The sequence below is a fragment of the Cavia porcellus genome, unplaced genomic scaffold, assembly GCF_034190915.1.
Source record: "Cavia porcellus strain 051 isolate PalLab524CR breed Dunkin Hartley unplaced genomic scaffold, mCavPor4.1 scaffold_8, whole genome shotgun sequence".
Classification (NCBI taxonomy): domain Eukaryota; kingdom Metazoa; phylum Chordata; class Mammalia; order Rodentia; family Caviidae; genus Cavia; species Cavia porcellus.
Window position 1 is genome coordinate 49,446,968 of NW_026947491.1, and position 16,202 is coordinate 49,463,169.

The 16,202-nt window shown below is 46.2% G+C and overlaps 1 protein-coding gene across 2 annotated transcripts in view; it reads right to left on the bottom strand.

The window, feature by feature from the left end:
- Positions 1 to 16,202, bottom strand: part of Timeless (timeless circadian regulator) — a 33,796-nt gene that overhangs the window by 4,806 nt on the left and 12,788 nt on the right. For both annotated transcript variants that reach the window (XM_013159446.3, XM_013159445.3), the window contains exons 2-28: positions 15,278 to 15,313; positions 13,529 to 13,686; positions 13,228 to 13,381; positions 12,993 to 13,107; positions 12,843 to 12,905; positions 12,488 to 12,589; positions 11,918 to 12,073; positions 11,541 to 11,674; positions 11,264 to 11,351; positions 10,662 to 10,838; positions 10,055 to 10,272; positions 9,725 to 9,828; positions 9,412 to 9,581; positions 6,178 to 6,315; positions 5,858 to 6,009; positions 5,127 to 5,224; positions 4,722 to 4,851; positions 4,415 to 4,616; positions 3,947 to 4,092; positions 3,253 to 3,338; positions 3,048 to 3,162; positions 2,882 to 2,964; positions 2,522 to 2,664; positions 2,158 to 2,332; positions 2,015 to 2,083; positions 1,780 to 1,898; positions 91 to 298 (exon numbers count right to left, since the gene is read on the bottom strand). In XM_013159446.3, the coding sequence (XP_013014900.2) occupies positions 91 to 298; positions 1,780 to 1,898; positions 2,015 to 2,083; positions 2,158 to 2,332; positions 2,522 to 2,664; positions 2,882 to 2,964; positions 3,048 to 3,162; positions 3,253 to 3,338; positions 3,947 to 4,092; positions 4,415 to 4,616; positions 4,722 to 4,851; positions 5,127 to 5,224; positions 5,858 to 6,009; positions 6,178 to 6,315; positions 9,412 to 9,581; positions 9,725 to 9,828; positions 10,055 to 10,272; positions 10,662 to 10,838; positions 11,264 to 11,351; positions 11,541 to 11,674; positions 11,918 to 12,073; positions 12,488 to 12,589; positions 12,843 to 12,905; positions 12,993 to 13,107; positions 13,228 to 13,381; positions 13,529 to 13,625 (3,442 nt within the window). In that variant the 5' untranslated portion in view covers positions 13,626 to 13,686; positions 15,278 to 15,313. The remainder of the gene's footprint in view (positions 1 to 90; positions 299 to 1,779; positions 1,899 to 2,014; positions 2,084 to 2,157; positions 2,333 to 2,521; positions 2,665 to 2,881; positions 2,965 to 3,047; positions 3,163 to 3,252; positions 3,339 to 3,946; positions 4,093 to 4,414; positions 4,617 to 4,721; positions 4,852 to 5,126; positions 5,225 to 5,857; positions 6,010 to 6,177; positions 6,316 to 9,411; positions 9,582 to 9,724; positions 9,829 to 10,054; positions 10,273 to 10,661; positions 10,839 to 11,263; positions 11,352 to 11,540; positions 11,675 to 11,917; positions 12,074 to 12,487; positions 12,590 to 12,842; positions 12,906 to 12,992; positions 13,108 to 13,227; positions 13,382 to 13,528; positions 13,687 to 15,277; positions 15,314 to 16,202) is intronic.

A 16,202-nucleotide genomic window follows, 5' to 3' on the forward strand; every position in this document is an offset into this window, starting at 1 on the left:
GGCCTGCATGTTCCCAAAATACCTTCTCATACCTCCAAACCAATATGGCACAACAAATAAGTTGTCAATAGATAAGCGGTCACACTTTACCCTCCATGGACTCTAGTCCTGCTTTCTTTTTATGAGCTAACAAGAAGTTCTCCTGCTGGTCCTCCTCACTAGGGCCTTGCTCTCCATTGATGCTCAGCCTTAACTCTGGCTGCAGCTTCTCTTCTTCCTCCTTTGACTGACTCAAGGAAGCTGCCACTCTGCGTAGCTGGGTGGGGCTCAACTTGGCTGGGATTCGCCAGAAGGTTTCCTAGAGGGACAAAGCAATTAAAAATGACAGCTAAGGGGCCAGGCATGGTGTATACTTCTCTAATCTCTCAACACTCTAGGAGGCTGAGGCAGGAGGATCATAAATTCAATCCCAACCTAAGCAACTAACACGACTCTCAGAATAAAAAAAAAAAGAGGGGCTGGGGATTTAGCTCAGTGGCATAAGCTCCTGCCTTGTAAACAGGCGGTCGTGAGTTCAATCCCCGGTACCGATAAAAAAGAAAAAGACAAAAAAAAAAAAAAAAAAAAAAAAAAAAAAAAGAGAAAAAGAAAAAGGGATGGAGGGCAGGGGATGTAGATCAGTGTGAAGGCCCTGGGTTCAACTCCCAGCACTGCCACCCACCATCTCCTAAAAAAGAGCAAAGGACAAAGAGAAAGAAAATGACAAGAAAAGACCAGTCTGTTCATATAAGATTTCTATATTATTCATTGAATAAATAAGATTCCACATTAGTGAAGACCACAAGGGTCATGAATTCTACTTATTGTTTATCTATAATACCTATCTACATTAATAGGTTCCCAGTACATACAGTTGTTAACTAAATAAATGAAGGGATCTTGGTGACCTAAAGGTAAACCACATATGATCTTTATTCTCAAGAAACTCATAATCTAACGGGAGAAAGAACAAATGTGCTTAAAAACAATAAATGTGCTGTAACACTAATGGATTCAGGCTATATCAAAGTAATAAAGGGACCAGAGGTGGGGCTCTGGCCATGGAACCTGCGCATGCGTTTTTTTTTTTTTGAGACAAGGTCTCACTATGCACTTTGTGCTGGCCTTGAACTCACTTTGAAGCCCAGGCTATCCTTGAACTTGTGATCCTCCTGCCTCAGCCTCTGGAATGCGGGGGTTACAGGTATACCAAGGGATTACATTTACTTCAGGAATTAAAGGGTAAAGGAGATTGCATCTCTGAGGAAATGACAGTTAAGCTGACTCGGGCTGGGGTTCAACAGGAAGGTGGTGGGGTATGAGCACACATGTATCCATGCATGCATGTATGAGCGCACGTGTACTTGTCATCATGCTTGTACGGCTTTCTGAAAGAGGAACTGGCATGATTACTGTGTATGGTCAGGGAAAAGCCTACCATATGAAGGGTGGCTACGGCAGGTATAAAGCAGGTGTGTGGTGGGATGGCCGCCAGCCTGCACAGATTGGCTGCCATCTGGCTGTGGACCATGAGGTGCTTGAGATGAGCAAGGGATCTAAGGGAAACTGTATTTTAGAAAGATAAATACTATGTGGGAAGTGGTGTGGGAGGGGAGATAAGATTAAAAAGAAAAATCTAGGGCACAGTATAGAACATGGATTTGGGGGAAAGGGAGACTGCAGAGAGGAAAACTAGTAAGACAGCTGCTAGACACAGTGAGGAGGACAAGAGGAAGACAGCAAGCGCATAGACACAGACCAATGTGCTTTGGCTGACACTGTATCTAACTTGCGACTTGCCTGCACAGAGGCTGGGGGCCGAATCCCTAGCTTGCGCAGCAGCTGCTGAAACTGTTCGTTTTCCATTGCTTCCTCATTTTCTTCTGTCAGTGGCACCAGTGGAACTGCCTGGGAGCAGCCTAGAACAGCCAGCAGCCACATGTGAGAAAGGACAGTCTTTCCATCTGCAAGCCAGTTTAGTGGCCTCCAGGACTCCAGGCCTCTAAGGTTCCAAAACCATCATCTCTGCACTCACCATCCTCTTCCCGATCATCCGCTGCTCGAAGCAGGCAGTTCTGGAGCCACAGCAGTGGCACAGAAAAGCCTAAACAAAAAGAGGAAACATATTTGGTCTATACTCCCGTCTCAACCTCCACCTCTCTCATCTGAAGTTCTCACCTTCCTGACGTAGGTCTTGACCAAGGCTTGCAGCTGAGAGAACGCAGTGACCGTGGGCTTGTTCTCCTTCCAAGAACTCATCTTTTTCATCCTCCTCTTCACTCTCTTCTTCTGGTAAGTCTTCCTCATCTTCCAGATCTTGCTGAAAATCTTTCGGGGAGTCTTCCCCATCAGGCTAGAATTCATTGGTTGGCAGGATGATGAAAAGGAGGCCCATGAGAAACATTGGGAGTCTGCTGACGCCCCCACGGGAGGGCCTTGTTGGAACAGCCTGAGGCAGGAGGAGTGGCAAGGTGGGGGGCTGCTCCTGTGAGCACTCAGGGGGAATGGGCCCAGGTGGGCAGAACCAGGGTGAGACTATTACCGTGCTAGAGGGTGCCAGCTTTTTCTTCCGTTTCTTGTACAGCTCCCGCCGCTCAGCTACCAGCCCCAGGGCAAGCAATTTATCCACGATTCGAGCCCTTGAGCGTTTCGCTGTGATATTCTTCATGATATGACCAAGGACATCTATGGAGAGGGAGTGTGTGAATACCTGAGAGCAACTGGAGAAAGGGATTAGTAACAAAAAATTAGAGGTTTCTAGAAAGATGCTAGCTCACCTCACTCCAAATGACACAAATATAGCAAGTGGACAGAAAGGATGGGATAAGTTTTCTCTAAAATACAAGGAAGTAGACAGCTTGGCACTAATCTTAGCTATTTCTTGAGCTTCCACTTCACTCACCATCTGAGTCCTGGAACTCCTCAAAAAGCCGCTGAAGTTCCTGCTCCTGGTCTTCTGTCCACAATACAATATGGGTCCCTTTCCTGTTGAGGGTGGTGTTGGCAGAAAAGGAGGTCCAGCGAGTAGACTGAGGATTCCCCATCCACTCCAAAACAGAAGCCTCTACCTTTGGAAGTCCTTGACACTGTTAGCCAGTCCCAGCCGTACCAAATGGTGGATGACCTGCCTGCGTGTCCGAGCAGTATTCAGATGGGCTAGGATGGCTTCCACCACATCTTGACCTATGGTAGAAAGGGAAAGAAGCAGTAAAGACAAGTCCTGCAGCTCAGGCTGCTCTCCTCAAAAACTGTTCAGCATTCAAGGCCTCACACCTTCCACATCCTTATGAGTGAGGTACAGTTCCCGAAGCTGAGCCTCCTCCTCCGGGCCCCAAGCAGCAGCTCTGCAACTGGAAGACCTGAATGGTGCAAGGGTAAGGGGAGTATGTATGTTGCTGGCCTCAAGAGAGGAGACCAAAGGCCCTCTGTGAGCAGTTCGGAAAGGAACAAGAGAAGTGAGATAGATAACTAACTCAGCAGAGCCAGTTAGCAGGGGTCTAACATGTGGTATTCTCCATACTCTCCTTCCATTTAAAAACCCCAATGTTACTAGATTTCCCAGCTTGCACCTATGGAACCTGAAACTCCAAGGACTGAGAGTGTTACAGGAAACAGAGAAACTGAGGTACTAGGAGAAGAGGACAAACGTTTCTGTGAATGCTTATGGTTTCCCACCACATTAGTAGAGAGGGCACACACAAACTCAGGGGGTAACCACTACCACTCCCATCAGCAATCACCTCTAAGTAAGTTGGTGACAAAGAAGGAAACTAGAGCAGACAAGAGACTTAGGCTACAGTCCCTGGTCCTTTGTTGGGTAAACTTAGATAAGTATTTCACCTTCTGGGCCTATCTCTCACCTCTGAAAGGGAAACACTAAATCAAATGATGTGCAACTCTTCCAGCTCTCACCTTGTGTAACTGCTCCACTTACCTACTGCCCATCCTTCGCCACTCACAAGCTCACCTGCCATCCAGGGTGCCGTAGCCCTCAGTCATCTCTCGAACCACAGCTGTGTTCTTCCAGAACAGCAGCTCCACAAAGGCTTTTTCATTGACTGTGGCCAATGCAAAGAACTTGGAGAGGATGTATTTGGCGAAAGTCACAAGCTCCTACAGGGAAGAAAGGCTACTGTGACACCAAACAGATATACAGACTGGCTCTTAGGTATTTTCTTCCTTCCTGCCCACTAGCTGTTCTCTTTTTTTTCTCGAAACAGTGATCTCACTATGTAGTACAAGCTGGCCTTCAACTCACAGCAATCCTCCTGCCCCAGCCTTCCAAGTGTTTGGATTCTCTCTTTTGCTGTTCCTAGGCAGCTCCCTCCATCTGCCTGCTAGCCATGTTCTCTTGTCCCACTCAGACCACCTTCCAGCTTCTACTTCCTGAAGATCACCCTCAATCCCCCAGCCCCATTCCTTGGTAGCCTCTCACTTTGTAGGCTCCAGCAGCAGGGTCACTAAACAGACGATTAAAAAGGAAGAAGACCGAGAGCTGGAAAAGTAGGGCTTCCATTTTGAGGTCGTGGGCTAGCCGGTGTAGCATCTTGACCACACAGTGGTTAGTATGAGCGCTGTTCTGCTGGTAACTCCGTAGCAGCAGCACGTAGGCTCGCACAATGGTCGAGCATGCAAAGCTGCACCAGATGAGGAAGGGAGAAGGGCTCAGCATCACAGAGGCACAAGCAATCCTCAAGGCTGAATAGTCACCAAAGTGGGAGCAGCTCAGCCTTAGCACACACCGTTTCAGGTAGTCCAGAAAGTTAAACTCTTTCTCTGACACCTGCACAACTTGCAACTCCTCTTCTTTCTCTTCTTCTTCCTCTTCTTCCTCCTCCTCTTCTCTATCTCCTTCCTCTGTTTCCTGCTGCCCTATACATAGAGTGAAGATTAGCCCAGTGTGGTAACAAATACCTGTAATTTTAGCACTCAGAAAAGCTGAGGCAGGAGGATCTCAAACTTGAACCCAACATGGAAAACTTGCTGAGATCCTCTCTCAACATTAAAGAAGGGCTAAGGATGTAGCTTAGTGGAAAAGTCTTAGGCTCAAACTGGGGGGAGAAAAAAAGAGTGAGGACTATGGGGTCTCTATCATGCTGATGCTGGAGCACAGCTGAAACAAGGGAGCTGCAAAGGAATAGACTCACGAGGAAGGGGAGCAGAGAGGATCTGTTTCAGCAACTGCATCTCTTCCTCAGGGGAAATGTTTGGAAAGCCAAACACATCTCCTTCTGGCCACACCTCCCTGGAGCACAGAGGAAAAAGGCTTTAACTATAGGAAATGGCGGTTGCAAGTAGAATGTGAGAAGGAACTGAGATATATTTCAGCCTGAAAGAGAATCCAAACTGTCACCACAGACAGAATCCAGGGAAACGTTTCCTTATAAGCCAAACTGCATTGAAAATCATGTAAGAACAAAATGGAGACAACCTACATGCTGACACGTAGACAGCAAATGTACATATATACACAATGGTGCCTGAAAGTCATTAACAATAACAGAAGTATAACTGATGAGAAATGATGCTTGAAATATGTCAAGAAGTTAACAAACACTATGAGTCAGTACATGTGCTTTTCGCTCTTAAAAAAGAAGGTGTGTGTGTGCCCATCTATAACAGACTCTGGAAGATTACTCATCAAAATGTAGTGATGGCTCTCTTTGGCTAGTAGTTATTTTTTTCCCTCTGATTAACTGTGGTTTCTAACATTTCTCAGAAACAAACCAAAACCCCCCAAGTCAATCAAAGCTCCCAGAAGTCAGTACTCAGTTCTGGGTCCCAGAGTCCGACAGGACTTCTCCCTGCTGAAGCCTGAGAATGCTGCACCCTGAAGAAGGCTGCCAAAGCTTAGAAGGGTGCTGGGCAGGGCTCTTACCGAGCAGATCTCAGGAGGCTCAGAGCCTGTGAAGCCCGGCCGGCCAGGAGACAGTCTTGGATCCTCACCATGGCTTCCACCCGCTGTTCTTCTACTGGGATTTCTGAGGCAGCATCAAAGGGAACCATGGAGTCTACACTGAGCTCAGGATCCTAGAAATGGATGAGAATATTTGTCTAGGCTGGGGATTTAGCTCAGTGGCATAAGCGCCTGCCTGGCAAGCATGAGGTTGTAAGTTCAATCCCTGGGATCAAAGAAAAAAATATTTGTCTGCCCATATCAGTCACCTCAAAAAAGCTGGAGTGTCTGCAACCACCTACCTGGGTACAGCATTGCAATTGCTCAGCCAGCCCTTGCCACAAGGCCTCCAGCTCCTCTGCACTGTATGAGACATTACCAGAAGCCACAGTCTGGTCAGAAACCTTCTTTTTCTTCTTCTTCCTCTTCTTCCGTTTGTTCTATGGGGGAAAGAATCATATGACTATGGCAGGAGAGTGAAGTCTTTTCTCCTCATTGTTGTCTCTCATACAAAACTAAGCAGATATTGTGGTGCATGCCAGTAATCCTAGCATTTGGGAAGCTGAGGCAGGAGGGTTGCACATGTTTGAGCCCGGCCTGGGTTTCTTTCTTTTTTTTGGTACCGGGGATTGAACTCACAACCTTGCACTTGCCAGGCAGGCGTTTATGCCCCTGAGCTAAATCCTCAGCCCACAGAGAGCGAGTGCCAAGACATGATGCTCCTGAAAAGCCTGGTGGGAGCACAGGGAATCAAACCCACAACCTCCCATTTGCCATGCAGGTGCACAGATGGCCGAGCCAGAAGCCCAGACGGTGAGCCTGGATTTCATAGTGAGTTCACAGAGTACACAGCAAGACTCTGTCTCAATAAAATAATACTAAACAAACAAAAAAACTAAAAACAAAACTAGTTAGTTTAGTGGGGATTTACCAAGTTCCCAGTATGTGCTGCTCATAGGCTGTGGGAAGCAATAGTGAACAGTATATTTCTTTGTCCCTAAAAAGTTTGTACTCTAGTTGGAGAGAAGGTAAGTCAAAAGGAAATTACATTACAGAGTAGGTACGAGTAATGTGGATAAGCATAAAATGTCATCGCATATAAAATGCCTATTTCTTGGAGTAAGAATTTACCAAAAGCAGCAATATCTGTAAAGATCTACAGCATGAACAAATTTGTTATGGGAATCAAATAAGATACATGAAAAGCCTCTGTAAAAGGCAAAATCTTTTCTTCAAAAGCAAGAGCAGGGCGTGGTGCTGCACAGCCTGTAATCCCAGCAGCTGGGAAGCTAAGGCAAGAGGATTGTTGTTTAAGTTCGAGGTCATTTGGGGCTACATAGTGAGACCCCATGTCAAACAAAACAAAAGCAAAGGGTAAGTCAACCAGGGGCTGAGGATTTAGGTCAGAGACATATGCGCCTGCATGGCATGTGCAAGGTCGTGAGTTCGATCCCTACACACACACAGAAAAAGATCAGTCCCCTAGTTCTCCTCCCTCATGTCACAGATGTAAAGTAGTCTTTTGCACAAAAGTCAAAGTGGATGGCTGGGTGGGGAACCCTTGAGGTTCATGCTCTATTGAGAAACTCATGGTCAAACACACCAAATGGAGAGCATGAGCTTTGGACTCTAGGGATCTGGACTTGAGAATAGCAGTATTTCAGTTCACAAACTTAACTGGTTCCACAATTTCGGTTACAGATCAAACTGGATGAGAACCAAATCAAATTTCCCCCCAAGGTCAACATTAAACATAACCATTGAATTTGATTTGGTTCTCATCTAATTTGGTTTGTGACCAGAATCGTGGAAAGAATTAAGTTCATGAACCACGGTTGCACTGATACTAACCATTTAGTAACAAGATTTTAGGCAAGCAGTGTATTCACCTGCAGATGTCCTAATGCTGTTGCATGTATTACATGAAAACCTTAGCACTATGTTGATACATAGGAAACTGTGACTAGATGGTAACACCTATTATTACTGATAATACCAAAGAGCCCTGAGCATAAAAATACTTTTTAATAAAGCATCATTGGTATTGCTGCCTTTCCCAAGTTCATTTCAGATAGAATTATTTTACTGTATTTTATTTTAATTTTATATTTTGAGAGAATGCGTCTCTATGCAGTCCACGCTGGCTTTGAACACACTATGTAGCTTTGGCTGGCCTCAATCTCATGGCAATCCCTGCCTCAACCTCCTGAGTGCTGGGATTACAGGAGTCCAGCACTATACTTGGCCTGACACAATTCTAAACTGCAGAAACTAGAATTATAGTAAGGTTTGGGACGAAATGTGTTTTACAAAGCAGAGTCTCTTTGTCTCCAGCATATGAATTTTTTTTTTTTTTTGCAGGCTTTTATTATTCTATTTCATACTCGAGAGTAATACTAGGCATTGAATCCAGGGCCTTCATACTGAGCTACATCCCAGCCCTTTTTTGACTTTTAAGACAAGGTCTGGTGAAGTTGCTAAGGTCTATGTTATAATTTCTATCCAGGGATCTAGAGAGACTGAAACAAGCTGCTTAAGTTTATTCTAACAGTGACTAGTACAGCATTGGATCCTCAAAGGTAGGACTTCTGGGAAATAACTGTATTACAAGAACTCTGATTTCATCAACAAATCACTCCACTGATGCGTTCATGACTGAAAGGAATATTGAAAGGTGGCAGAAACTATAGGAGGTGAGCCTGGTTGGAGAATTTAAGTCATGGGCAATGTGCCATGACCAGGTATATCTTGTTCCTGCACACACCCCCATCCTGGTCACCATGAGGTAAACAGCTGTGGTTCACCTGTTCCCTTCTGCAATACGCCTCACCTCAAACACAGAAACAACACAGCCAATCAACCATAGACTGGAACCTCTGAAACTGCAAGTCAAAATAAAATTTTCCTCTTGTTTTTCTCAGGCATTTTGTCACAGCAACAGAAAGCTAATTACTAAAATCTAAAATTATGAATTCTAAGCCAGGCATCGTGGTACACTCCTGTAATCCCAGCACTCAGAAGGCTGAGGCAAGAGGAGTGCTGGGAGTTTAAGGCCAGCCTGGGTTACCAAGTGAGTTCAAGGCCAACCTGAAATGCATAGTGGAACTGTCTCAAAAAGACAAAAAATATTATTTTTTTTTGTTTTGTTTTGTTTTGTTTTGTTTTGTCTTTTTCCTTTTTTATCGGTACTGGGGATCAAACTCATGACTGCCTACTTGCAAGGCAGGGGCTTATGCTGCTGAGCTAAATCCCTAACCCCTTAATTAAAATTATTAATCTCTAAAGATTTATGTACCTAGCACACAGCAGACATTCAATAAATGTTTCCTGAATAAATGGAGATACTTCGGTAAATCAGGGCTGAACCTAATGGGAGAAGTAAAGCTGGCAGACTCATACCAGTGACACCACAAGCCTCCAGCCCTGTTAGCTCAGAGTAGTTCTAACAGATCAGCTTAAGCTATATGGTATAGGGGGAGAAAGAGCCTCTGCCTTTCACCTCATGACACTTTCGACATCCTGGGGCTACCCAGTACCTGGACCATCAGGTTCCCTCGGCTCCGACAGAATCGCTCCAACATCTTGAGGAAGAGGTGGGTGGTTTCCACCAGGTCACGAAGGAAAGAGCGAGGCTGGCATCTCTCATCAAACTTTCGGAAGAGTGTCAGGAATAGTTCTCGGTACTCCATCATATAGAAAATATTGTCTACGTAGGGGAAAGAAAAAGGAATGGAAGGACTCACCTGAAAACCCTGAGTAAAAAGGAGAAATGGGTGAAATTGGGACTGAGAAGAATGAGACTCTGGTAGAGATGGGAAGGCGGGGATCAGGAACTGAGCCAGGGCCTACTCTTGATGATGCGGCTGCTCTCCCGCACAGCCTCATCTGGGGACATGTCCATCTCATTCACGGTGGCCAGCAACTCCTGATAGGCCTTTAGTGCCAGGTGCATCCTAAGAATGAAGCCAACAAGTGAAATGGGGGATAGTTTAGAGCACTGGCTAATGGAAACATCACTCCTCAAAAAGTGCCACCAGGAACAAATGACCCTGTCAATCCTTAGTCCCCAGCCTGATTCCTTCAATGCTGAATCGAGAAAAAGTACCATCCAAAATGCACATACTTAGATTCCCCCGCCTGGCCAGGATGCCCACTGCAGCCCTGATAACTACCCCTCACCGGCATGCCCAGGATCTGGCTTCCTTGCGATCTGTTAGCATCATCTCATAGTAGTTGGTGAGGTTCTTCTCAATGAAGTGGAAGGAACGGACACTGAGTGTCTCAGAAACCAAGCCTGGCCGGAAGGAGGCAGCTCTGTTGAAAGCCATGAAGAAAGCCAAGGCCCACATATAGTAGGTCTCATCATGTTCCTGAGCTTTCTCACGAAGCAGGTGATCCTAAGATCCAAAACAAAACAAAAAAAGACTACTATGACCTCAGGGTTCCTAACTTTTTCCTGCCCTCCTTCCCTCCTGTGATGATGGGGAGAAGCCTAGACATCACTGTGATAACTGTTGGATCTAAAATTCCTCGTTTTCTCTTGCTCTCCTTAGGTCTCTCCACATTGCCCTCCCCTCCCTCTGGGGTAACATCTCCAGAGCCCCTTTTCCTTATGCTAATCACCCACCCTCTCCTGCCATCTTCTCCATCTCTGCTGTGCCCTATCTGCTTCCTTGCCCACACTCCAGGCTCCAGGTTGCAATTCTTCCCCATCACTGGCCTGTCACTTTTCTGGACACCTCTCTGCACCATCCCCGAGTACCTCCATGTCTTCCCAATTTCTCACCTTCACTGCACCCATAAGCCGGTTGTAACAGTTCTCCAGGAACTCAGAGCAGAAGTCCCTGAGGAAAAGTCTCACATTGAGGGCAGAGCGGCGCTGCGTGGACAGCTCCTGAGCGGCCTGGTGGCGTTTAGGTATCCTGCGGGGCTGCTTTCCTAAATCTGAACTGTAGTTTTGGAGCTGAAGGTGCAGGTTGGAGAATTAGAATTACTCCTAACTATCACTGTCCCCCTGTGGCTTCTACCAGATCCCTGGCATTACAATTTTCTCAGAAGGAACTCTCAGACAGTTCTCTGCCTCAGGTGCTAAGAAAAAACATGAGTGCAGACAATGTGACTAACAGTACACACTCTACTTCTTTTTGCTGTCATCACCAAGTTTCTAAATTTAAGAACAGAAATGCTGCAGGGCGTGGCAGCAAACACCTGTGATCCCGGCACTTGGGAGGCTGAGGCAGGAGGATCAGTGTGAGTTTTAAGCCAGCGTGTACTATATAGTGAAACCATGTCTCGAAAAAAGAAACAAAGATGCTTTGATCTCAGAAATGGTAACACTTTTAAAGCCTGCAGCCCCAATGTTCTTACACCAGATGTGCAAATACTCACATTGTGAAGGCCTTTGTGAAAGATGAGGTCCCTTTCCCCTATGGATTTCAAACCTTGAACAATGTAGGAGCCCCCAAATCGAGAATGTCTACAGGGGAGAAAAGTCCAAAGTGCTTCCTCAGTCATCTGGAAGCTTTAACCCACTCTCTTTCACCAGGAACACTGAAAGAGCTCAAGATTTAGAATGGTGTCCAGCCTCCGTTGTCTTAGAATTGCTCCATAGTGCTTATGTTCCTGCTGCAGGAAGGACACAGGCAGAGAGCTCTGTGCTACACACCTGTTGCCTCGCTGGAGGGCTCGCGCCTTCTTTTCCGCCATCTCTCGCTGGCGTAGCATTTCCAGTTCTGCCACATCCGCACTCCGCTCCTGAGCTAAGCGTCCCTGCCCTACTCTTGCCAGCTGCTCGGGGTTCTAGATTTGGAACAAGGAGGGGAGAGTAAAAGGACAGTCATTCCCAATCCTGAACTCACTTTTACTGGGGATAGAAAGAGTGAACAAAACCAGACTTTGATGGGACCCTCTACTGAAGACAAGGAGACTCTACCCACCACCTGCCTTCTCCAGACAATTCAGCCACTGTTAAAAGACCAAGTCTGGTGGTGTAGCAGAAAACTACAAGGATGGAGGGACTACAGCTGCAGTTCAGGGTCTTACCTGGTCACGAAACATAAGAGAGATAATTTCTAGCACGTGTAGGCTCCACTGCTGCTCGGCAGGAGAGCTGGCCAGGAAGAGGAGCAGGTCATCCAGGCCACTGAGGTGAATTGCCCAGAGAAGCTGGTCATGGACACTGGCATCATCATCTATCCTCTGAGCAACGAGTAGGGAGGGGAGAAGAGGAGCACACTCAGTTTTGCCGCCCTGCTTTGAAGTTCTCCAGCTCATTCCTTAGTGAAAGCTCTTGCCTCAGATTGGTCACAAGATAGTAAAGCCTAACAAGAAGTTCATCTGGGCATGGTGGCACATACATATAACCCAGCACTGGAAAGGATGAGGCACGAGGATCAATACAAGTTCCAGGCTGGCCTGGGCTACACAGGAAGTTCACGAGTTCAAGGCCAACCTGATCCTACCTTAAAAAGAGGAGGAAAAAGAGAGAGAGAGAGAGAGAGAGAGAGAGAGAGAGAGAGAGAGAGAAGGTAGGGGGAGGGAAGGAGAGAAAGAAAAAGAAAAAGATAATTCAACCTGACTCAGCAGAAGAACTCAGACGACCCAGGGCCATACCTTCTCCTGGTCAAGGTCAGCTGGAACATGCAGAATGTTTCTGACCAGTAGCAGGATCCGCTCAATCAGCAGATTGTCTTCCTCCTGCCGTTCTTCCCAGCCCTAGACAGAAAGAAAAGAGACAAAGGAAGAGAATCCTTATGGAAGGCGGGCAGCATCTACCCAGACTGGCAGACTGAGGTGCAGAAGAGAACCTCACCCAGTTTCTGAGTATCCCCAAGGCACCCAGAGACTACAGCCTGGACTACTGTATCTTCCAGGACTGGACTATATCTCCAGACTCAGCATTTCCTCCTCAGCTCAGGACAGGTGCAATGCATTACCTGTGCCATGGGTTCTTGTAGGTGAGACTCACCAGCTGCAGCAATTCATACAAGGTTTCACTGAGGACCCCAAAAGTCTTCTCACTGGCAAAGGCCTGTGAGGAAATGGCTCTTATGTAGTGTCCATCCATTTCCCCTCACTCATCCAAACTGTGCTCGGGGACTCAAAAGGATGGTCTCACCTCCTTGTAGGCCTGCAGGTAAGTGAGCACCTGTAGAAAGTGGTGCCGCATGCTGGGTTCCTTAGGTACACTGCCAAAACACAGCAAGGCTGGTTGTGTCAGGTTCACCATCAGTCTGGGGAAAACAACGGGGGAAGAAGCTATTAGGTTGCCTTGGCCTGCACAGACACCTAAACCTATTAGCACAAACACAAATGCTGGCATGTGGCAAAAATAAAAAAGCTGGGGAAGGAACCTGATGACAGCATCAAAGAGAGGCTTGTCCTGGCGGTGCTGGGCAAGGATGGGTAGAAGGTCATTCTGCAGGATCTGGGCAGCCCCCAGCTGCTGCCGCACATCTCGAGTCTCATCCTCATACCTCAAGTAGCGGATCAAATCCTTCACACTCTCTTCAGAGAAAGAAAAAACAAGTACGTGAAATCCTACAAGAAACTCCACTCAAGCCCACATGCTTGTCATACCTAGGGCTTGAGAAATTTGACAGACTGCCTCAATTCCACCAAGGTTTTTACCGGTTCTTCGAAGAAATTACTCACCTAAGCAATCTGGTTCCTTGTGGTAAGCATCACCCTCCAAGTACCCAAGGGCACTACATGTGGCTAGAAGTTCACAGTTCATCATGTATAAGTCCATACACCAGAGGACCAGCCAGCAGAAAAAGAAGACAGAGACAGTCGAGACAAAATGATGAGGCCTGCAGAAACAGGGGAAGACAGATATAGGGTCCTTGCGGGGAACAGGAGTGAGGAATGAGATAAGGCACTACTACCTAGAGCATTCGGAGCAAGATTCTCAAATGCTTCACTTGAGTCGGAACCCAAACTGCTGTTCTCAATACCAGGGAAAGATTTTTATTTTTTTTATTTTTGCAGTGCTAGGGTTGAACCAAAGGGCCACATGCATGGGAGGCAAGTGCTCTACCACCCAGCAACACCCTGCCTGCCCAGGCTCCTACCTACAAAAACAAAGAGGTTCCAGTCTATAAATTAAACACATGCCCATATTCTAACCTGGATCTGAACCTGTAAAAACAGCCTGTTTCAGAGTGAAAACAACCACTTACTAGGAAGAATGACTGGGTAGAAAAGGGCATAAACTGTGAAACTTTCACCCTTAGGGAGTTCCCTTGGGAGGGAGGCAGAAGCCAACTTTTCCCTTAGAATGGTCATACCCAGTGCCTTGCACCTGTGCTTCTTCTGCAGACAGTCACAGCTCTGACTTTGAACTACAGGAATTAGGAAAGTACAGCTCCAACCACACAATGATTTTACTTAGGTCCTGATATGTCCTAGAAGCTCTGGGGCTTTTGAGGCATTGGAGATGTGGAGATAAAGTTTTTTTACTTTTCTCCCCAAAGTTGCTCTTAAACCTTGGCAATCTCAGTGGAAATCAGTGGCTAACGGAATGGGGGGAAAGGAGTGATAGGAGCTAATAAACTCCTGCCACTCTTCCACAAGAACCATCTTCTTTTTTCTGAAGTGTGCCCCCCCCCCTTTTTTTTTTGTCTTTTTCATTTTTATCGGTACCGGGGATCGAACTCATGACTGCCTGCTTGCAAGGCAGGCGCTTATGCCGCTGAGCTAAATCCCCAGCCCCATGTGTGCCCCTTTTTATTTAGATTCCTAAACCCTGTTGGGTAATGAAATAGGCACAGATCCAGATTCTTGGATGTCTCAGAGGTGGATGCTGATAGCACTGATGCAAACATGTAACATTCTTTACCCTGTTCCTGTGGAAAATCTGGAACATCCATCATATGCACCTGCTCTGCTCCCTGCCTTTAGTAGCGCCCTCTAAAAAGACCTTTCCTGGCTCCCACACCTACCTGCACAGCCTGACTCCAACTGTGTTTCTCGCGGGAAATGGACAGTGAGATTACGGTTCAATGCCTGCTGTTATCTCCCTGCATTTACATAACTGGTCCACTTCTTCATGTTGCCTGCTACTCCTCCACCCCCACCCAGTGCTAACCTACTTTCCGATTGCTCGGCTCAGCAATAAAAGAAGCCTGTAAAACACTCACTGAGTAACCAGGAAAATTATAAGGAGGTTTCTTTTCACTGTCTTTTTTTTGATCTGTGGACCTTGAGATACGGATGGTGAGCAGGTTCAGAGTGTGAGATCCCTGACTGTCCTCAAAGATCCATCCAGTTTTTGCAGAGGTCACTATGTACATGCATACACACACATGCACACCCAGACTGATAGTGTTCTCTATCTACTGTCAAGTGCAAGCTGAAGAAAAGAGTAGAGGTAGAGATGTAGCTCAGTGGTGAAGTCCTTACCTAGCACATGTGATGTCCAGGGTTCAATCTCCAGTACTGCAAAACAAACAAAGCTAAACAGTTGTAACAATATAAGCCAACACATTCTCCTCAAAATAAGGCAGGTATCACACCATGGCACTGAAAGGGGTAAAGTAGTTAAGTCTTTTAATAAGAGAGACACGCAGTATTTTCAGACCTCCCAGTCACCCTCCCCTTTTATTTTGGCTCTTTCATAGTAGACCAGTGTGAAATAACAATTCAGTACTTGTAAAAATGGCCCCAGCAGGGACAGGGATGTAACTTAAGAGACACAGTGCCTGCCTGGCAAGGACAAGGTCTTGAATTTGATTCCTGTTACCAATTAAAAAAAAAAAAAAAAGGCCCCAGCAGGGGTGCTCAAATTTTTGGTTTCACCACATCATTTTATTGAAATGGAAAAATAACACAGGCAGCAACAGCCATCATTCCTGGTTATCAAAATAATAGGTGGAGGAGAAAGGGAAAGAAGATAGGAAAGAGGCAATGCTGGCAGACAGGAGAAAGCAAGAGGTTATGTAAAAGAGCCAAGACTCCTGTTTCTAATCCATTGCGTTCTGAGCAAAACAACACAGGCAACACAGAGGAAGAAATCGATCAGATAATAGGAAGGGGGAAGAAGGGTTGAAGGGAGGGTAGAGGAATAGAAAAAAAAAGGCGTATCATGTACAGGTACAAATTCCCTACAATGAATGTGATCATTATGTATATCTAAAATACACCAATAAATTTGATTTTTTAAAAAAGGCAAGAAATGGGTCAGATCATCTATCTTCCAGGCCAACCCTCTCCCTATCCCCGGAAGCCATTCATAGGAACTGTGATAAAAGAGCTTGCTCGATTGCTTCCTCCCTCCCTCCCTCCCTCCCTCCTTCTTTCACAAGATTTGTAGTGCAGAGTAATCTTG